Raw genomic sequence first — 22,129 nt, forward strand, 5'->3', positions numbered from 1 at the left:
AAATGTTTTTGTATCACATTTAGAATATTTGTTCATCTCAAAATATTGGGGTCTTTTTTTCCATTTTAAATTATGCAAGTAAATTAACTGATTAGAAAAAGAGGAGGATGAGCGTGTGCATTGGATCAAACATTTTTGAAGACGTCCTCATAACATTAAATGTCAAAAGAATTAACACATAGCCACAGCTCTTGAAATTTGACAGGGATTTTTTTTTTTTGATAAAAAGCCTTTTTTTTATTAAGCGATTAATCAAAATTCTAAAATGTGATTAATCTGATTTAAAAAAAATATCGTTTGACAGCTCTAATATAAATAAAAAAATTGACATTTACATAGTATAGAAAATGAACAAATTTTCTTTAATGTTTACAAAACAATCAAAACCCATTTAAATGTGAGGAAAAAGAAGCAAGGTACTGTCTGTAGATCATGATCCTTGCATCCATGTTATGTCCAGAAAAAAAGGGGCACATCCATCCAATTTCTATACCACTTAGACTTATCTTCACTAGTCACAGATGAGAAGGTGCCTTATTCCAACTGACTTTCTGCAAGAAGCGCGCTACACTCCACTGGTCGTCAGCCAATCGCAGATGTCTCAAAACGAAGCTGTGAACAAGTGAGGTACTGTGATGCATTTGAGGTCATATTGTCAGCTGGGAAAATGGGACTTGAGATGTTGTTTCAGAGCTGGTATAGTGGGAAGTTCTTTGCGACACACGTGGCAACGTAGAGGCAGCTTCAACAACTCACTGGTGCCTCCTTTGACGGTTACCTTTCCATCAGTTTCAAGCATACGGATGACATCTGCAAAGAAATCACAACAAGAAAAGTTTTATTTTAAAAACAATATTAAAATCAACAACACTGTGCACTTTGTACCTTAAGACAAAACAAAAACTTGACAGATCAATTATTAATATGATCATTAGTTGCAGCCTTGCTTATAACAATATATTATCTCACCTTGAGACTCAATGAAATAGTCTGTTGTGAACGAGTTCCAGTGCTTTTTGTTCTTCAAGCAAGGAGAATCAAAGTCTTGGCTGATCACGTGGAGGTGCACGTGACTGTAAGAGAGAAAAAACAAAAACGGACGCAATGTGTACGTGTGTCGGAATGCTCAGTCGGGTTCTGCCGCATCGCTCAGTGTGTAGCAGCTCTTACTCAAGAAACATCATCACTAAAAAGCTCTGGTTACCTCATACTTGGGATGGCATGGTAGCCACTGCGGAAGTCCAAGGAATTTGCATGTGGGCACTGTCGAACCATCTGGTCAGCCACTTCCTGCATGTGCTTGGCCAGGCTGCAGTGCTCATCACGAAGGGCCTTCAGGCTGGGAATGGATACCCATGGGAGGACCAGCCAATGGTAACGTGCTTTGGGGTATTTATCCTTGATTACAACTACTTTATCATCCTTATATACCTACAAGAAGAATTCAGAGATGTATAGTAACCCTACAACCATAATTTGACTTATTACCAAAATTATGTTTTTTTCCAGAACCTGCATCTTTGGGTCTTGCATTGATGCCTTCAGCCCTTGGCTCCAATGTCCAACACTTTCCTGCAACAGATTAAATTTCACTTTCGGTTTTTATAAATAAAAGCCACACCTCAAATAGATGGCTTTTTCCCCTCCTCTCCAGAAAAGAAGAAATCATGATGTCATCAATATTTGTCCTGATGGAGGGATGGTTGCATCGCGCATTATAGAATTGACTCACAATTATTTTGTAAATTATTAAAAGGTAAATCAGAGAAAAATTAATATATCAGCACAGCCTTTTCAGTTGTAAATTTCTTACATTAATCTTCCTTGACTCTTCTGCTCTGACAGAACCGGGCAGTTGCTCTTGTTTTTTGGCTGCTTTTACACAGGGAGCCTCTGGATGGCTTTCTTTATCCTTTGGAGACACATCGAGTGGTCTCTTACAACTACCAGAATCTTCTTTGAATTGTATTGTGTATGGGTACAACTCATTGACAATGTGAAGTAGCTGGCCAGGCTTCATTTTGACCTCCTTCCCTTGACCCACCACCTCAAAATCAATGGAGGTGGGGTTTGCGCCCAGCTATAGAATAAAAACGGGAAAGAAATTCAGTAAAAAGTTGTGACTGTTTATTTATACAATATGCATACATTTTTACATGTTCTCTTACCTGTTTAACTTTGATAAAACCTTTGCTGCAGTCCGCTTTCAACTCAACTGGTTGGGAAGGGATCATTTGGGTAAAGTTTGGAGTGAATAAATGTAGTACATTAAAATTTAAATTAACCTGAGAAAATCTCGAAAAAGTCTACAGCTACTACAGTATAATGTTCAGAATCATACAGATCAGGCCACATATTTTTCATTTATGCAAATCAGAATGTTAATGAATAAAAAAACCTGAACTTTCAGATTAAATAATTTGGAAATTGAAATGATATGAAGTCTAACTTTATCTCATACGTCAGTAGCTGGCGTGGTCGTAGCTTACTTTTATGCTTACACGCAATGAATACACAGAAGTGGATCGCAAGTACTGTACAGTATTTACCTTGTTCCCTGGAGCATTTTTTGTCTTTAATAGTGGTTTCTGGCCCACGACCCAAGACAACTGGCTGAAGGTGAGGTAGCAGAATGGGTTTGTGTGTGTCTTCCTGACTAACAAGCCTACAAATTGGCATTTTAACATTTTATTTTGACCCCAAAAAAAACAATAAAGTAGTCAAGTTAGCAAACCAGCCGTCGCTTGCTTTTGACTCCTGGCGGCGCTTGTTGATGACGTAGTTGCAGTGCCGCTTACCCCATGGCAGAGAAAATTCTGGAATTTGAAGTCTTCGCTTGACTTTTTGACGGCGTCAACGTGTTGCTTTTCCATAAGGTTGGAATACATTGACACAAGCGTGCGAATGAATGTTAGCGAATCAATTCCGTTAATGAGTAAATGTTAGTAATATTGTCATCGTATCTTTAAGCTAGCATGTTAGCGTTAACTATGCATTGATCCGGCTACGAAGCTAACGGAACCAAGGCCGGAGAAGAAACGAAACCTTGTGAACAGTTTGTTAATGCTACGTTGGTCGTTAGTTGTTCTATTTTTTATACCCACTTAAAAATATGAATTGACAAGAAAATTATATTTTTAGCAGATGTTTGAGTTTATTTGTGTCTTTTTATTTGTTCCAAATAAATATTTTACACGTAACAATGTTTTAAGAACGCTTATTTGTTGTTGAGCGTTTTCCAGCATACCTGTTGTCATTTTCGTTTTGTTGTAAACGGATAATTAAAACGATCTGTGACAACTGGCAACTACATGGGCCAACAAAATAATTTAAGATAGCGTTTGGTTAGTTGTGTACAAATATTTCTGATTCGGCCACTCCCTTGAATATGGTCTTTCTACAAGATAAACAAGATTATGTATTATTATTGTCTTTCCATTCCCCCAAAGACAATGTATGTGTTAATTCATTGATTTTTCAAACTGCTTTTCCCTCACAAACTTGAAGCATTATTTAAAAATCAAATAAAATAAAAAGTCTGGTGTTGTGGAGTAGACTATGTCCTTAAACAGTGGTGGGCAAACTCGGTCCTCGAGGGCCGCGTTCCTGCAGGTTTTGGAGATTTCCCTCTTCCAACACAAGCTGATTCCAATCAACAGGATCATTCTCAGGCTTGTGCAGAGCTTGCTGATGAGCTGATCATATACCAGCTGTGTTGGAGAAGGGAAACATCCAAAACATGCAGGACTGCAGCCCCCGAAGACCAAGTTTGCCCACCGCTGTCCTAAAACATAAGAGTATCTAAATAGTAAATGTGTTTTCATGATCTCTTTCTCTCCAAGGTTATCATCTCAAGGCAAACATGGTGAAGGAAACGGGTTTCTATGACACCTTGGGTGTCAAACCCAATGCAACCCCCGATGAACTAAAAAGGGCTTATCGCAAACTTGCTTTGAAGTATCATCCTGATAAGAATCCCACAGAAGGAGAGAGGGTAATAAAAAGTGGACAAATTGTGATTTTTTTTTTGTTTTTTGTCTGACACGTGACAGAGATTGATACAATCAGACTTGTAGTCCCCATCTAATAAATACTTTTGATTCTTCGTAGTTCAAGCAAATCTCCCAAGCATATGAGGTGCTGTCAGATGCTAAGAAAAGAGAGATTTATGACCGTGGAGGAGAAAAAGCCATAAAAGAAGGAGGACCCGGTGGTGGTGGTGGCGGTGGAGGAGGAAGCTTTGCATCACCGATGGATATCTTTGATTTGTTTTTCGGCGGTGGGAGGCGGATGCACAGAGAGAGAAAAGGTATAGATATACAGCATATTGCTTGATTTTTTTTTTACTCTTGGCTGTATTAGTATTTATTTTATTCAAAGTAGTGGTGGAAAAATGAACCTCCTTGAACCACTTGTGATATATTTTTTTTACTCTTGGCTGTATTAGTAATTATTTTATTCAAAGTTGTGGTGGAAAAATGAACCACTTGTGATATATATATTTTTTTTTACTCCTCTAGAGAATGCTCTTGGTATAAAGATAAAGGCTAATGCATTGGACATTGATTACATTTCCACTGCATCTTTAAACCAAGAGCACCATCTAGAGAAGTAAAAAAATATATATATCACAAGTGGTTCATGAAAAGTCATTTTCCCATCACTAAGTGTAATGTACTACTCAAAATAGTATTAAATATAATAAATCGCTATTTTATTCTCTCCTTCTATTGCAGGAAAGAACATAGTGCACCAGATTTCAATAACACTGGAAGATCTTTATAATGGAGCCACAAGGAAACTCTCTGTCCAGAAGAACACTATTTGTGAGCGATGTGAAGGTATGTCCAAATAAGCAATGGTAAATGAAGTGCATTTTTGGTGCTTTATCCACACAATGTGGTGCCCAAAGTGCTTTAAAGAGGCTCACATTAACTAATTCACATTCCATGTTGCAGCTGCTGCAATACAAGGCGATGCCAGGCCCACGGGGAGACAATTTGACTTGATACTTATTACTAATAATTGCAAATAATTAGCTACAATTACATTAAACATTTGAACCTGCTTATTTTTCTGCATGAAAATATTGTATTTTTATCACTAGATAATAAAAATGTCATTCTTTTAGGTACATTTTAATTATCGCAACAATATCAACATCCCAATATTCAACACCCGTATTACATGTCAATTTTCCAATATTGTGCAGCCCCATCACATACCAGTGGCGTCTCTGAGCTTCTTCATTGTTGATCTAGTAATTTCAGAAGACATAACTGCTCTTTTCTAACTGCTTACTTGGACAGTTACAGTATGTAAGAAAAGCTCCTTTATCCAACAAAGCCTTGTGACATCATTTGTTATTATTCAAGCTGATAATTTTATATAAAGTTTCAGGGTTGTTTTTTTTTTTGGTGTAATGACAAAGGGATAAAGGAAGACTAAGACGGCTAATTTTAATTTATATGTGTGTGTGTGTGTGTGTGTGTCTGTATATGACATTTGCTGATTTTGTTCAGAAAAAAAATTATGATTTTTTTAAATTTATTTATTTATTTATTTATTTTTATGGTCAATTTAACTATTGATGACAAAAGGCCAGAATGTTTGAATAAGATTGACTTTTTTTGTGTGTGGACAAGGCCTTTGTTATTGTAAGCAACTGCCATACCACAGAACGTGAACTTTGACAGCTTATTAACTATTCTATCGGCAGGTCGTGGCAGTCGTAAAGGGGCAGCCCAGATGTGCATGTCGTGCCACGGTACGGGCATGCAGGTACGTGTACACCAACTGGTGCCGGGCATGGTCCAGCAGGTGTCCACGGTTTGTCATGGCTGTCAGGGCCAAGGACAGCGAATCAGTCAGAAGGACCGCTGCAAAGCGTGCGCCGGTCGGAAGATCCTGCGACAGAAAAAGATTCTTGAGGTCCACATCGATAAGGGTGAGAACAAAGGAAGAACTGAGCAGAACGCTTGGTGAAGAATATGAATACAAATGTAAATGTTGCATTGCACAGGAATGAGAGATGGGCAGAAGATAATGTTCCATGGAGAGGGAGACCAGGAGCCAGGTCTTGAACCAGGTGACATCATCATTGTCTTGGACCTGCAAGAACATCCACGTTTCACGAGGTAACATTTTTACTTTGAAACGTTATTTACTGTGTACGTAGGATCCAATTTTACTGTCATTCTAATTTTGGAATGTACTTTTAGAAAAGGAGAAGATTTGACCATGTCGATGGAGTTACAACTGGTAGAAGCTTTGTGCGGTTTCCAGAAGCCGGTCCAGACCCTTGACAACCGAACTCTCCTCATCACCTCCCATCCAGGTCACCACACTCTCTGAACTAAACTGCTTCTTGTCTTGGAAAGGTCTCGACAAAATCAGTTCATACATATAAGACTGTCTCTTCCCACAGGCGAACTGATCAAACCTGGTGACACAAAATGCATCTGCAATGAGGGGATGCCGATGCATCGCCGGCCGTTTGAGAAAGGAAAACTCATTATTCACTTTTCTGTAAGACCGCCACGTTTACTTATACATGCAAGCAATGACAACACACCTCAAGTGGACTCACAACTGCTTTTTTCTAGGTGGTGTTTCCAAAAGCCAACTTCCTCCCAAAGAACAAACTGAAGGAGCTGGAGCGCTACCTTCCGGTGAAAGTAGACTCGGAGCAGCCGGAGAGCATGGACGATGACCTCTACATCTACGCCGACCTTGAGGACTGTGACCTGGAGAACAGGAAACGACACCGGCATCATCAGCACTACCGCATGGATGAAGATGACTATGCCAGCACCGGAGATGTTCAGTGCCAGACGTCTTAAACAACCACCTTGCATTCCAAAACCTCTTTCTCTTAAAATTAAGCGCCTTTTGTTGTGTTAAATCTCATGCACCTTTTAGTTTTTTCTGTTATTTTTTTCAATTGTCAAGCTAAACCACAAAACTGTGTTCATTGTTATTTTTGGATGGAGGTCTGAAGGACTTTGTTGTTGTTTTTTGCTGCTGCTGTATTGACAATGACAAAAGGTGAAGGCGAAACAAGACTTGTGTGTCCGATAACACTTTTTAATGCCGAGGCAATCGACTACGATGCCAATGTCATAATATAGAATCACCTTTTATAGTGTTACTGAATCACGCTGTTGTAAACATCTTGTCAATAATCTGTTCAATCTGTGTGTCCGCGTGCGTGTTAAAATGGAGTGCGCATGCTCACTTGATTTTATTACATTCATGCTATTTGACCCTTTTAAAAGGGCTGTTTTCTAAACATTTTTTTAATCTTGGAAATGTGACTGGCAACGCCAAACAATTAGACATTGCTTGAAACTAATTTATCAGTTGGAGTTTCAATATTTAACTTTGGTTCAACATTAATAAACTGCAACTGCAGTCTTTGTTTTGCTTTTGTAATTATCAAGAAAAAGGGGTTGATTTTACAGTAAGTAGATTTTTCTTTTTTAATTATTGACAGGGCTAGACTGTGCTGTTCCAGTGGGGTTCAATTCAAGGTTTCAATGCCAACTTTTTAGAACCTCCATTTGTTTATTTTGTTTATTCAAATCTTTACTCCAATACACCCCTGAGGAATTAGCATGATACTGACTTTGGGGTATTACATTTGGAAGTGACGCGTTTTAATCAAAGATTTTTAAGGCCTGCAAGTAAACCATTTTGTCTCGTGTCATGCAACTGGTTGTTGACTGTATATGCCACGTTGGTAGGTGGAGCTGCTGATGTGCACCTCTTACCTCATTAATAAATGATTGTCTTAATGAATCAAATCGTTTTATTGGCCTTTTTGTATATAAATATTATGGCTGATGCAAAATACACTGTAACAATCTATTTTTCATTTGTGCACCTTTTACAGGCTCAATCCATTTGAAATTGGGTTTAAGGCTGAGGACATTGCAGAAATGAATCCTCGATATGGCACTAAACTTCTAAATGGGAATAAATGCATGTGATGTGATAACGCTTTACCTGTTGCGGGACATATGGAAGAGGATAATTCAATTTACAATCTGTGCACACAGATTGGCCTTTTGTAGAAGTCTTAATAGCAACTTGGGTGGTTGATGCAGCCACCTGACAAAATTCAGACCATCCTGGACCCCTGGTGAGGGCATCTCAAAAGCGGTGTCATCTAGGTTTATAGCATGCAGTGACAAAAGGTTATCAGTACTGTAGTTAACGTTTCAAGATGAACCATCAGCTTACATACATAAATATACCCGGAGTACAAGTTGAACAGGCATATCCAAATCCTCCCCCTCCCCCTTTTTTTAGGTGGGGAATGTTCATTTTTCATCGGTCAGATGCCTGTATGTTTTCACTTAAAAAACAATTTTTTAAAACACACACACACAATAAATCTGACGTTGCTATGAACATAATATTTTTCTGCTTTTGCTTCATTTACTTCCAAAGTAACAGTACTCTTTCTTGAGGACATTTAATTCTATATTTTGACCCCACCGCCTCAACTATTTTAATAGCATATAGCATCATATGCAGCAAGAGTACAATTTCAAGCCTCTGAGGTGCTAGATGTCTCTCCACATAGCCTAATGTAGAAATCGTTCAAAACATGACTGTCATTTCATGAAAACAAAAAATGTTTGAAATACAGTACTGTACTGTAATTGTTTTTGTAGTGCAGTATATGTATAGCCGTTAGACGGCACTAAAGTTACAATGAAAGCAAAGCCGTATATAGTTTGGCCGCTGTGATTGGTTAACTGCTGGTCACATGACATAAGGCCGCCATCTTGTTACCCTGCCGAAACCGAGCTGGCTAAACTCTCTCTATATACAGCTCTGAATGAAAGATGAGGCACTCCTGGCCTCCTGCATGTGCTAGGATGGAACATAAGAAAAACAACATTGTTCTTGTCTGCAGTTGAGTGTGTGTTTTTTTAAAGGTATGTATGGATGTAATAACAATGAATGAAACTTCTTTCCTCTCATTTGCACCCGTTACAAAACACTATGTAGCCTAATGTACACAAACACTAACAACAATATGAAGGTTTTAGGAATTTTACTGATAACCATTTCTGATAGTGGCAAAGCAGTAGTACATACATTAGATGTACATAGTAGTTAAAGATGACCGACAGTACCATAAGACATACAGTATGTCAAAAGATTTGCACCTTTACATTGCTGAGTATTTGTACAATTGTACACAGAAGAGTAATGTGACGTCACGTAAATTGCACCTACTGTACAGTTCATACAACGTACGTCACTTGAGCTTCACTGAGACTTTAGTGTTGTTGACATGCTGTAATGCTAAAATTGCTCTGAGTGATATTTAGCACTGAGGTAGCATGCAGAAACAGACACAACTGAAAAAACATACAAAAACATTTTAAAAATTGCATTAGAAACAAAACGTTATATATAATACGATATTGCACTCCTGATGCTGTTTGTTTACGGCCAAACAAAGAACCGGTATTGTTTTGTAAAAAAAAAAAAAAAAAACTACTGTGTCATCACAACAGTTCACAATCATGCATTTTCATATCTAAATACATAAGAGATGAAAATGAGGGAGTTTAAACTGCGCTGGTAAAGTTTGGAATCATAAGGAAGTAGGCTACACCTCGATTGACAGTTCATATACACGATACGACCAGACATTAATAAATCATCTGTTTAAAAAAGAAGTCATCTGATCACTGTACTAAAAAGAGCTGTCACAGAAGACTTTAATCCACTTTGCTTTGTTGTCAGTTTGGCATCCTGCACCCGGAATAGTCTTTTTCCCTTTTTTTCTCATCCAAGTGCTAATCACGTTTCCTTTCATTTGATATTGCTTATCTGTGGTGTACTTTTTAATGAAAAACTCCTTTTGACAAAGATATTGTTTGAATACTGAGAATATGTGATCACCCGAAGATTCCTGGGACCATATTTACATGTTATGTGACGAGCTTGCTACGATATGCTGTGATGTGTTAACCAGCTCTATAATCCTAAAATATTATTTTCATTCACTCCCCCCCCCCCCCCTGCGTATTTACATCCACCCATCCGTTTTACACACGTTGTTCACGTCGAGTTGAAAGGCCAGTCAGTCACAGGGTGAGCCCACGCCAGCTGCACTAGAGTCAGCTATGTGAACCACTACACTGCCATTTTCCAGCATTCACAAGCAATTTCTGAGGAATTCAAGTTCAGCTGTCTGTGTCTCACGATGGTCTGCTGAAGTAGCATTCATCTTTCGTTTACAAGAATTCATTGTGATTGTTGTTCATATCTGGTTTGTGTAGTGTCTCAATTCAGTACTAGACTTTTGATTGCACATTAGGATAAGAATGTCATGTGTGAGTTTCCTCATGCCCTCCAGTCAGTCTAAGGCTTCCACAGCCTCAGGAGGCCGTCCTCGCTGTAAGTAGCAATCAGATTCTCATGTGGGTGGTGAGTGATGCCAATTACATCTTTCTCGTGGACCTGTGGTGGGCACAAAAGCACATAAGCACATTCTGCTCTCCCCATCTAACATTATACACTTCTAAGTCTTATTATATAATGCCGGCAAACGGAACAGTGGGAAATTACATTCCTCGTACACATCCCTGTAGGCTTTTGGTAATGAACGAGTATTCTCCACAGAGCTTACCGTCAGAGTTTTCTCCAGCCTTGCTGTCAGGTAGTTGAAGCAGTAGAGTACCATGTCCTCTCCCACACAGTAAATCCACTCACCTCGTGGGGACACTGTGCTGCAAACAAACTTTGCTCCTGACTTTCTATCTGCACTGAATGTCTTGACAGTCTGAGAAAGAAAAAAAAAACGGGCAAAGAAAGTCAGATACCCTCAATGAAAAAAACGAGGCATTATGCTGCAGTCACTGCGAATTAAACCAAAAATAAGAAGTAATACTTCTCTGACTGAAGAAACTGATCATTACAATAGCATTATTATTATTTGGAAATGTATTTTTTTCTATGTATAGCTCTTGCATTAGTTCATATTATTTCTGGTGTTAATATTTTTAAAAAAAATGCAAAAGTTGCATTACAAAGTACACGCTCACAGTAAAAAAATAAAAAATAAAATAAAAAATAAAAAAGGTAATATTTCCATGAGATAAAAAAACTAGTAATATTTTTTTCATTCTGAAATTCTAAGTACATTTTACCAGTTTGTTAAAAAACACCCAAAAAAACTTAAATGCCCATTTTTGGTCTCATTTTGGACAGCAATGCATTATTAGAGCAAACGGCAAGAGTGGCATGGCTCAGATGGTAGAGCGGCTGTCTACCAAGCTGAAGGTCGTGAGTTCGTTCCTCAACGCTTGAGTAACTTAGAAAATAAATACAAATAATAATAAAATTTAAATAAAAACAAAAACCTGGCCAAAATAAGAAACATGTAATACTTCTCTGACTGAAGAAACTGATCATTAAAATAGCATTATTATTATTTGGAAATGTATTTTTTTTTATGGATAGCTCTTGCATTAGTTGATATTATTTCTGGTGTTAATATTTAAAAAATGCAGAAGTTGTATTACAAAGTACATGCCCACGGTAAAAATTTAAAAAAAAAAAAAGGTAATATTTCCTTGAGAAAAAAAATACTACTAAAATTATTTTTCACTCTGAAATTCTAAGTACATTTTACCAGTTTGTTAAAAAAACACCCCAAAAAACTTAAATGCCCATTTTTGGTCTCATTTTGGACAGCAATGCATTATTAGGGCAAACGGCAAGAGTGGCATGGCTCAGATGGTAGAAAGGCTGTCTACCAAGCTGAAGGTCGAGAGTTCGTTCCTCAAAGCTTGAGTAACTTAAAAAAAAAAAAAAAAAAATTAAAAATTAAAAAAAAATAAAAACTGGTGAAATGTACTCAAAACTCTCCTGGTAAAATGTACTTAAAAATCTGAGTGAAAAAACTTTTTCAAATACTTAATTCGCTTCCCTTGACACATACGGTATCCCACAAAAGTGACTACACCCCTCACATTTCTGCAGTTATTTATTTATATCTTTAAATTAGACTATGTCGCAATTAAAAGCAGTCAGGGTACAGTTTATGTATCCGCATAAATTTATTTGTCCTTTAAAATGACTCAATAGCTTAACCCCTCGCAACAAAAGTGAGTACACCCTTAAGTGAAAATGTTCAAAGTGTGACTATTTTGTGTGGCCACCATTATTTTTTAGCACTGCCTGAACTTTCCTGAACATGGAGTTCACCAGAGCTCCTCCACCATCCGTTGGAGGATGCCCCAGCGATGTTCAATAGGGTTTAGGTCCGGAAACAGGCTTGGGATGTCCATCACCGTTACCCTCAGCCTCTTTAGCAAAGTAGTAGTCATCTTGGAGGTGTTTTGGGGGTCATTCATGTTGGAATACTTGCAGCACTTGTTTACTGTATGTACCAAGCACAAGCACTTGGAGGGCATTTTCACTGAGGGGTGTACTCACTTTTGTTGCCAGCTATTCGCGAAATGTACACTGACTACTTTTTTTTTTAAAGTGTCATGTCCTTAGTGTTGTCCCATGAAAAAATATAATTAAATATCTGCAGAAATGTGAGATACGGTAGACAGGGTGACTTGATTTGACATGAAGAACTGTTTGTGTGATCCGTCTCACCTGACCCTGCGTGTTCATGACAATGATGGTGCTGGAGTGGTTACAAACCACAAAGAGCTGTGGATTTTGGGGAAGAGGCATCACGTTGTTCACAGGGACATTCAAAGCCCGCGACACGGATTTAAATGTGTGGATGCATTCACACGTTTTGCTGTTCCAGATCTAAAACACACACACAGAACAATAATCATCCAAAAAGCAAGACAATTAATTGTTAGATGCGCTCTCATTATTTTTTAACAATATAGGCATCAGTAAAATATTTATAGACACCCCACAGTGGAGGGAGTCAAAGAAGATTTGGAAAGCTGATACTTGAGACTTTTGCATACTCATTCGAAGAAACATTAGCTATTCGTTCTCCAGCCCTATAAAGTATCCAAGTGAAAGGTTTGGGAGCATGCGCCATTTTGGATTTCCTTAGACACAAACTTATACTGAATCAAACAAAGAAGGTTCTGTCATTATTCTCCATCTTTATCCTGGCAACTTCTGGAAGTGTCAGGTTTGTTCTCCCCGAGCTTGTCTGGGTTTGTCTCTTTCTTCCTCCCACATTGCAAAACCAGGCATATTAGGTTCATGCAAGACTCTAAATTGTCTATTTGTGTGTGGGAGTTGCAGTTGACAGGCAACCAGTAAAATGCTAAAGATAGAAAATTGGATGATGGAACGAATGTGGGAATGCTGAGCACTGTACCTTGACAGTACCATCCGATGATGCGCTGATGATGTGAAATCCATCTTGAGTGAAAGATGCATCATTCACAAATGATAGATGTCCGTTTAACTCCTTCAGTGTTTGGCCCGAACGCAGCTCGTGGATCCTGAGGATGACATCATCACATGGAGGAACGAAGGAAACAACCAATATGATTCCTGAACTCAAGAAGGGATTTATTTTTTCTTAAGAGCAGACAAAATGTGTTGCTGAGCTGGGAGTTTTTTTTGTTGTGATGAGCTGGGCTGTGACAAAAACCAATACAGAGAATTGTGACTCGTGAAGCACGTGGCAATGTTGCTCCTGAGCACATGGAGTCTCAGCTGCACCCACGCAAAAGCTCATGTGCTGGCAACTGAGGAGAGGCTCAGCCCACACCCCCTGGAGACAGAAATAGAAATATCCGTCTCCTTGATTGTGATGGAGCTTCTTTGGTGAGCGTGTCTGTGGCTTACCACACAGAATTGTTACATTGCATTCACAAGGAGCAACATCTGTTGTTAACTCAAGTTAAGTGAAGGTTAAAAATTAGTGAATTAGTTAACAAATGTTTAATTAGAGTGATGACAATGCAGTAGGGGTGTGCCAAAAAATTGATTCTCATAAGAATCGCGATTCTCATTTAGTATGATTCAGAATCGATTTTAAATGCCCCAAAATCGATTTTTATTTAAATTATTTTATACTGTCTTGCGCCTTTGTCTGTGTTTATTTGAAGTGCTGTTCATGTTGCACCCATTTTGGCCACTAAGGGGCAGTATGGTTCCACACAGTCTAAGACACTGTTAAGTTGTAGCCACATTTGAGAGCAGAAAGAAAAAGTCACGATCTTTTGAGTGATAAAAGTGCCGCGAGTAGCGTGCTAATTAGCATTAGTGAGTCCGACAATTACAATTCCTTGCACATCTATAGATTGAAGCAAAAATCATTTTCAATCAAATCATTTTCAATCAAAAAGCACTCTTAATCGAAAATCGATTCTGAATCGAATCGCAGACCCAAAAATCGGAAACGAATCGAATCCTGAGACATTCAAAGATTCCCACCCCACAAGGCAGTTTTCACGTTTCACCCCATCCATTTTTGACAGCGTTTGTCCCCATTAAACAGGAGTTTACCATTTTTAAAGTCACTTTTTGTCACATTTCATAAAACTGGCAGTATAACCTGACAGTCGTATACAAGTAAAATGATCTGCAAACAGATAAAAATAAAGCCCTCTCAGCTTTTGCCAACAATTGGACATAAAACTAGCAAACTAGGCAAGCTGAGAGGAATCAGAAGCGATGGGGAATTAGCAAGTTAGCAACATTTTTGCTCTACAGGTACATTGTAAGTTTAGCAACCCTTTTTGATTTGTATTTGATTGTACAGTAACCGAATAAATCATGTGACCAATATGCTGTTGTCCCTTTAAGATTGAGCTGGATGGAGCCTATTTCATTTTTTATTCTGTGTGAAAGGCACGGTGCACTAGTCGTCAATCAATAAAAGGACATCTATAAACAAACCAACACTAAAATGTACAATAATATGTTATATGTGACCTCACTAGTCTAAACATGACATTCTGACAAACTTAACATTTGTGGAATGAGATCTCACAGGGCGGCCATTTTGCCAGTTGCTGTAGACTTAAGATGACATCACAGTTGGTCAGAGCTCAGGCGACGACCAATCACAGCTCACCTGTTTTCTGAAGATGAGCTATGATTGGTTGTTACCCCTGGGCAACTGTGATGTCATTTTCACTCGACAGCAAGTGACAAAATGGCCGCCTTCTGATATTGTTTTTTTTTTTTTAAACTTCTAGATTTTGCTGCTTAACTCATAGTTCACTAACGCAATATTAACCAGAATACCGTATTTAGACTAGTGGGACTGCATAGAACATATCATTGTCAAGATTTTTTTTTTTTTTTTTGGGGGGGTTGACTTCCCCTTTAATTCTTAGCTGATATTATTTGTACAACTCTGGAGAATTCCCTTTGTAATTTACCCCTGTCGAATTGATATTTTATTGTTAGAAAGTAGATGAACCCACCTGATGGTATGGTCAAAAGATGCACTGAGGATTTGGCTGCTGTCCTTGGAGAAACTCAGACAGGTCACACCTTTGTTGTGCGCATGTTCAAATCTGCGCAGGCACAGGCCACTCTGGATCTTCCATACCTCAAACACAAACACACGCACAAAAAGGGTTACATAAACATCATAAAAATCATGTGAACACTTTCTATTAGTTAAACATTTTTTCATTAATTTTTTTATGAAAACCTAGAAAAAAATGTATTGTACATTTATAACAGATATCAAATTTGTGATTAATCGTGAGTCAACTATTGAAGTCATGCGATTAATTACTATTAAAAAAATTTAATCGTCTGACGCCCCTAATATTTTATTTTATTTTTAATTAGGGGCGTCAGGCGATTACATTTTTTTTTATTGTAATTAATCCCATGACTTCACTAGTTAACTAACGATTAATCATACATTTTATATATTTTCTAAATGTACAATAATTTTATTTCTGGGTTTTCATACTCTTGTTAACAAAAGTGGAAACAAATGTTAAACTATTAGAAATAGTTACAATTATTTTTTGACGTCTATAGCCGTCAATGGCAGTGAATGAGTTAAACGCCGTCCCCAGTATACAAGTAAGACGCATCAATCATCAAGACTGATTTTTAAACGAATGAGTGGAGCCGCTCTGATGGGTCGGGAGTCGGTTGTGTCGCATCTCACAATCTTCTATATTTACGCTAGTCTAGCAAAATACCAAAACAAAACAAAAAAACATCCCATCTTCCAGTTGTGTGACATCATTCTCTTTTCTTTATTTTTTTAAGTTGTTAAGTTTTATACTTTGCACTGTAAATGGCTGCACCTTTATTTTTCCATTCTGGGCTCCAGTGGCCAGTAGATCTGAATCCTGGCTGAAGCACATACACAACACTGCATCATCCATCATCATGAAGCTGTCTTGGGCCTGGTACTTTAAATCCTAAATCAAACACACACACAAAAGAGGAGACAATAAATATGTTTTTCATACACATATACGTCATCTAACCTTTAGTGTCACCATGGCTTTTACCTTGCTTATGTTGCCCGTGTGGAAATTCCACACTTCAATGAAGCCATCCACCGAGCCGGAAATTAAGTACTTGCCATCGGGGGAGAAACGGGCACATTCCACATGTGACCGACGTCCAAACTGCACATTAGTTCAAAGTTTTATTAATTTCCTTTAACTCACCATCCGTCTTTACAGTTTGAAAAGCCATTTTTATCAGCTGATTATTATTATTAGTGCCAATCGACCTTCACCTTCGGAGTGGCCGAAGTTCACGTGGAGCAAGGCCAAAAAATAAATTTGCAACAAACTGCATCATATGTTTAACCCTGGAGAACCCAAGAACCCTTTTCTTCTTTGGAAAATTATGAATTATACATTAAATGACTGCTATAAGTTCACTGAACACCAAAATATGTTTTTTCAATTTTAACCCTTTTTTTTTTAACTAGCTCAGAGTTGCTAATTTATCAAAATATATATATATATAAAACATACTCCTAGGCATTCTGCAACATGATATGAAATAGATTAACAACAAAAAACACAATTTTACCATCTGATGGTTTGCTGAGAAGATGGTTTTGTTTGGATTGATTTCCAGCTCAACAAAACAGCACGTTGCCAGCCATCTTGTCACCACCACTCTGGCTCATGTAAGTGCAATATTCATCCACTAGATGGCCCCATGCAGGGGTCAGAAGTGGCACTCTGGACTTTTGAAGTTAAATTTGTATAAAAAAAAAAAGTCTTTGTTATTTGAGTAGCAGAATTTATAGGGCCAAATTTGACCCCGTGGGTTCTCCAGGGAGAAGGTGAGGAGTGCTTTCCAGATTTGTAATTATTTTGCGAGTTATGCCCAAATATGATGATTAAATTCACAAATTAGCACAAAGTTAGCACTGGGTATTCACAATCACAATAATAATATGTATGTGAAAATGTAAATGTACATTTAGTTTACCTTAATGTGACGGTACAGTTGGGTTGGACAAGTCTCTTTCTCTGCATATCTGTCCGTATTAGTCGGACTCTCAATGGTCATTTCAGGTGAGAGGCTCTCCGGAGTGTTCAGTCTCAGTGACTGAAAAAAAAAACATCAACCAATCATTGATTTGAACAATCAGAACAGATATTGGTTGTATCAGGATGGTGAACTGGACAATGACTTTGGATACTTACACCGACTTGTTCCAGGAGGCCCATGAGGCGTGACGGCGGCACCACACTGACCTCCCTCACCAACTCCTCTGCGATGGCCCTGCGTCGCTTCTCCTTGCTGCTGCCTTTCGGGTACGCCTGCAGCGGAAGGGGAGACCAGAGTGTCACTAGCGAAACTTTTGTGAGCCGTTTCAATGCAGGAACCTTGATTGGATCTCACCTCACGTGGGTCAAAGTAGGAGAGGGTGAGCATGTGTTCCAGGTGGCTGTACCGCTCCGGCTGGGTCTGCTTCAACATGATCATCGGGTCGGTTTGCCTCAGGAGTGACCGGGCGGCGCCCACTTCCTTCATTTCAATCAGTTCCATTACCACCTGTTGGAGATAATTAGTAGGGAATTAGAGTAACATAATCATTATATATTATTATATACAGGATTGGACACAGCAGTTTGGGGTCAAGATTTTGATTTGAAGGGTAAAAACTACCCATACTGGAGTTAAAGCTAACAAAAAAAATTGTCAGTGCAGCTGTGGTTAAAAAAATGATACTATTACCAACATTTTCTAAGAAGATGTAGCAACAGCCACAGCAAGTCACTTATATGCTATGCTTGGCACAATTTTTTACAACAGATCCCAGCACAACCCACCTGTGTTTCAACCCAGGATTGAGACCAAGTTACCCCAAACGACATTACTTAACCAGGATTTAAACGCCGATCCCCATGTCCAAAGTCAGCAGTTAAGTTAACCACGGAGCCATCCAGCCAACATCAAACATCTTCCAAGAAATTTGCATTCAAATTTACTTCAACTTCAGTACACTGATTGTAATTAACCAAACCTTGGGTAAAAGTAACCCAACCTTCTCAGCAATTTTAATACAATAAATGAGCACATCAGTTTCACAATCTAAAAGATCAATTTCTAGAGATAAATAAAATATTTTGCTTTTACAAAAAAATTAAAATCTCAGTTTTGAATGGCATTGTCAAAGATGTATTTATATATCAAAATATGTATTGTTGTAGTAAAGGTTAATTTGTCGCCACAGCGCGACCTTTGAAAGCTGTCTATAAGTATTACTGATAAAAAAACTGTTCTATAAATAGCAAACAACCACAATTATGTAAACATAAATTAATAGTTTTGGATAATGTCAGACAAAGTCAAGCAATGAAATTTAGCATTAGCAAACTCTACTCTTCTAATGAGTTACAGACTGAAGGAATAGTTTTTTTATTCTCTTTTTTCTTTCTATCCGCATCAGAAAAGAATAAGGAAAGGCCAAATTCACCTGCTCATAAAGGTCAATTAGTGTGTTGTCGGGCAATTTGAGTGATTCGATTGCAAGCAAGACCGAGTCCCAGTGGCCTTTTTGGATGTCTGCGATAAAGCTGTCGATGCTTTCCACAGTGTTGAGCGAGACGGTTGTTTCTTCCTGTAACGTGGTCAAAGTTCTGTAGAGGTTGTTCTCCTTTAGGTATTGCATTATCAAGCGAATGACACTGCAAAGACAGGGAGAGGAAGAAATTAATAAATCAATCGTTCAATAGACTTACATATATTTTGCTCCCTGGGCTGCAGCTTATTATGCAGTGATGATATTTGCATGTTATGTTGTTGCACATTGTAGTTGATTAGGTTGTTGATATGTCTGTTGAACTGTATACAGAAGAGTCTTAATGTTCATTAATATGCATTGGCCCTTATGTTTACAGTATAAAAATATTTAATTAAAAGTGCTGATTCTAATATTCTGTCTTTCAAAACGTTCAACACAGTCAGAGTTATTTATTTGAAATGTTCATTAATGCAGTTGTATGTTTTTCATTTATGTCCCAAAAAAATTAGGAGCCACAATAATAAGCATATTGTTCAATTAACTATTGTTGACATTTAACATTTTCAATTTATATTTTTACTGTTTTTGAATTTAGTTATAGGTATATAGATGTGATATAATTATGTGTAGTTAAATGAATAACAATGTGATAATGATTTCGTGAACTACATTTGAACTTCTTACTCCCCACCATCTCTTGAGATAAGAATGTGTATGTTTTAAAAGTTGTCAAAGTCTCATGTCATTAGTCATTTGGTCGTAAAAACTGAAGGTCCAAGGTCAAAGCCTGTCTACATCATTTCTCCAAAGCTGGTGGGGAGCTGAGATGATCATGTCAGTATCTTGTGCCTGCTTATTTTAAACACTATCTCTTTGTCAAATTTAAGAGGCGGAGAGAACCTTTTCTACTAGTATAAAGATACTGGGTGTTTCCATATTCTACACACTGGGAGCTTAACATCACTTTTCGAATGTAAGCTTTTTTCCTGTGTCTTAAGAGCTCTTAATAAATCCTTGCAAAGGAAACTTCTTCATGAGGTCTCAATTCTGATTAATTTGAACACGCAAAAGATTACACTTAATAAAGTAATCAAATAAAGCCTTCACTATCTCACTCCTTACATTACTACTACTAATAATAATAATAATTAAAAGGACAAATGGGACATCAATGCACTGTAGATTGTACGTTGAGAATTGTACCCCCTGTGCATTCTTACACGTGGATCACATGTTGCCAGCTACAGTGATACTGAGCTTGTTCTCGTTAAAACCAGTTGTGCTCATTAAACCCCATCCGCCAGAGTACTCTCCCCCCAAAGGAAGCAAATGAAATGTAAATATGGACCATCAAAGGCATACTTAAAGGCTAGCACTTTAGTTCAACAGGCACATGCAGTACAGCTTCCTCGCAGCACAATTATTCAGCGTATATAATCAAAGGATCAAATGAGGAGTCTGGCATTAATGAATTTAAAATAAATGTGTGGCTGCAGATCAAGTTGAAAGGAAAATGTTTACAACACTTCTGAAACATGCATTTTAAAATACCTGAAACTATTTAGCTGCTCTAATAAGCAATTAAGCATGAGTTACAAATGGTTCTTACTCGGAGGGCTCCATCTCCACAGCCATGCTGACGTTGTCTCCTGCAGATGCGGCAACAGACTGAAGTGCTCGACTGCGTGCTCGTCAACGCCACGTGCAGCTGCTCCACCATGGCCCGCCCACTGCACGTGTTTCTCGTGCGTGTCTTTCGGTTTCCAGCATCAGTCCGGAACCTTGTGACTGCCCCCCACCCCCTGCATGCTACATAAAAGACCGAGAGGCTGAACCCCCCACCCTCCTCCCTGACGCATATCGACACACAAAAACATCTTTCGGCTGAGCACGTTGCGATGATGCTGATTGAACATTCAACATCAGCACCACGCGGGGACAGTCCACGTGGATCAGAGCGTGCACGATGGCCAAAACATACATGGAAAAGGAAACGTGATGTTTAAACATTCCAAATGCATTCCTTTACTAAATCTGCATAATTTATTTTTGTGTATGCAGCCTATACTGTGTACCCGAAAATTATTCTTATTATTTTAATTACTCTTTATTTATGGACTGATTTCAAAATTAATGTGTGGGCTCCTGCCTGCCGGTTCAAAGTGCTCGTGATAGCGAACGGGGAGTGCGCACCCTGAAAATGCTTTACTTTTTTCCAGGCTAAAGAGTAGTGAGGTCAATATTGAAACTGTGTTTTGGTACGTACCGGAACCCAGGGGGAACGTGATTCGAATCGCGGTCTTAAATCTGTCTCAGAATCAGGATGTCACGTGACAGTTGCCTTTCACGTTCCATTACGCCTCCAAATGTCACATTGTTTCAGCCTTTTCTAAAGTTAAATAAAATCCGACCATTGCACTATATTTATATTATGTCTTCAATCTGAAATAAATCTAACCTAAGTATACTTTGTATGTAAAATTGCCCTGATTCATCGCCCTACAATATAAAATGTCAACATCCTCTTGAACGCTTTAATCGCGGCGGTTGGTTTAGTGGTAACGCACCCGCACAATGGGCTGAGAAAAAGGTCCGTAAGACAGTTATGTCATGTTTTTGTGGGTCATTCTTTTTCCTCTCTAATACTTTCTGTCAAAACTTGATGCCCTGTCGCAAAGAAGCCTTTGAAAGATAGTTTCTTTACTGGGGAGCTGTTTCGAACGTTCCAAAAGATCGATTATTTTTGTGAATCAATCGTTTCAAATGATTTGATCATTTCAATGTTCAATTTCTGCCATCCCGACTAAAGAGTAACAGATACTTGCTCAGCAACTGACGACTGCTTTTGACATGCACCGGTGTTTCACGTTAACTTAATTAGTCGGCCGGCAGAGTGGGACGGGTAAGATGGGGCTGATGCATTTAGGGACAGTTGGAAAACACTCAGTCTAACCACTTGGTTACACCTATATCATTAAAAAATAAAAAATTGGATGAACACAATACAATTGTGGGTAGGATCCGATACATTTATGTAACGCCAACTCAAGCTAAATCCCTCCTTGTAATATGATTTAACTGAGTTGGTCAAACTCAACTTTATCAAATATAAATAAGCAGCGTATCTGGCCTAAACTGATTTTCATCAGTTTAACTTAAACTGATCTAGATGGTCTAAAATAT

General features: G+C 38.3%; 3 protein-coding genes across 4 annotated transcripts; 1 reads left to right on the plus strand and 2 right to left on the minus strand.

Annotated features, from left to right (window-relative positions):
- Window positions 1-341: 341 nt before the first annotated feature.
- On the minus strand, window positions 342-5,330 carry aptx (aprataxin). Of its 2 annotated transcripts, none has more exons than XM_077570658.1 (7): window positions 5,226-5,330; window positions 2,169-2,215; window positions 1,814-2,080; window positions 1,513-1,572; window positions 1,205-1,431; window positions 970-1,073; window positions 342-810 (listed from the first exon to the last, which is right to left on the minus strand). In XM_077570658.1, exons 1-7 carry the CDS (start codon window positions 5,275-5,277, stop codon window positions 656-658), a joined length of 912 nt encoding a protein of 303 aa, XP_077426784.1. In that variant the 5' UTR covers window positions 5,278-5,330; the 3' UTR covers window positions 342-655. The 2 variants fall into 2 exon arrangements, with proteins under 2 accessions (XP_077426784.1, XP_077426783.1); XM_077570657.1 differs by lacking the exon at window positions 5,226-5,330 and adding an exon at window positions 2,550-3,846.
- On the plus strand, window positions 3,851-7,570 carry dnaja1 (DnaJ heat shock protein family (Hsp40) member A1). The gene is made up of 8 exons (XM_077570656.1): window positions 3,851-3,994; window positions 4,111-4,309; window positions 4,737-4,841; window positions 5,720-5,947; window positions 6,023-6,137; window positions 6,222-6,337; window positions 6,428-6,528; window positions 6,606-7,570. Exons 1-8 carry the CDS (start codon window positions 3,863-3,865, stop codon window positions 6,840-6,842), a joined length of 1,233 nt encoding a protein of 410 aa, XP_077426782.1. The 5' UTR covers window positions 3,851-3,862; the 3' UTR covers window positions 6,843-7,570.
- A 1,480-nt stretch (window positions 7,571-9,050) lies between these two features.
- Window positions 9,051-20,663, minus strand: LOC144055152 (WD40 repeat-containing protein SMU1-like). Its single transcript, XM_077570884.1, has 12 exons — window positions 20,556-20,663; window positions 18,899-19,109; window positions 17,821-17,973; window positions 17,622-17,738; window positions 17,404-17,523; window positions 16,461-16,580; window positions 16,251-16,367; window positions 15,402-15,529; window positions 13,337-13,463; window positions 12,640-12,801; window positions 10,658-10,810; window positions 9,051-10,488 (listed from the first exon to the last, which is right to left on the minus strand). Exons 1-12 carry the CDS (start codon window positions 20,579-20,581, stop codon window positions 10,390-10,392), a joined length of 1,533 nt encoding a protein of 510 aa, XP_077427010.1. The 5' UTR covers window positions 20,582-20,663; the 3' UTR covers window positions 9,051-10,389.
- Window positions 20,664-22,129: the final 1,466 nt, after the last annotated feature.

This window comes from Vanacampus margaritifer, chromosome 7 (assembly GCF_051991255.1).
Source record: "Vanacampus margaritifer isolate UIUO_Vmar chromosome 7, RoL_Vmar_1.0, whole genome shotgun sequence".
Lineage (NCBI taxonomy): Eukaryota > Metazoa > Chordata > Actinopteri > Syngnathiformes > Syngnathidae > Vanacampus > Vanacampus margaritifer.

What these genes read in the sequence shown, in the direction of transcription:
- LOC144055152 (XM_077570884.1), bottom strand. Translation starts at nt 20,581, where the DNA reads ATGGCTGTGGAGATGGAGCCCTCCGA. An exon ending in CCCAGAATGGAAAAATAAAG is followed by an intron (nt 15,530 to 16,250) that starts GTGCAGCCATTT and finishes TTTGTGTTTGAG; the next exon opens with GTATGGAAGATCCAGAGTGG. An exon ending in TCATGAACACGCAGGGTCAG is followed by an intron (nt 10,811 to 12,639) that starts GTGAGACGGATC and finishes TTTCTTTCTCAG; the next exon opens with ACTGTCAAGACATTCAGTGC.
- aptx (XM_077570657.1), bottom strand. Translation starts at nt 2,679, where the DNA reads ATGCCAATTTGTAGGCTTGTTAGTCAGGAAGACACACACAAACCCATT. An exon ending in GTTTTATCAAAGTTAAACAG is followed by an intron (nt 2,081 to 2,168) that starts GTAAGAGAACAT and finishes TTTATTCTATAG; the next exon opens with CTGGGCGCAAACCCCACCTC. An exon ending in TGCAAGACCCAAAGATGCAG is followed by an intron (nt 1,432 to 1,512) that starts GTTCTGGAAAAA and finishes TTCTTCTTGTAG; the next exon opens with GTATATAAGGATGATAAAGT.
- dnaja1 (XM_077570656.1), top strand. Translation starts at nt 3,863, where the DNA reads ATGGTGAAGGAAACGGGTTTCTATGACACCTTGGGTGTCAAACCCAAT. An exon ending in ATCCCACAGAAGGAGAGAGG is followed by an intron (nt 3,995 to 4,110) that starts GTAATAAAAAGT and finishes GATTCTTCGTAG; the next exon opens with TTCAAGCAAATCTCCCAAGC. An exon ending in GATGCACAGAGAGAGAAAAG is followed by an intron (nt 4,310 to 4,736) that starts GTATAGATATAC and finishes CTTCTATTGCAG; the next exon opens with GAAAGAACATAGTGCACCAG.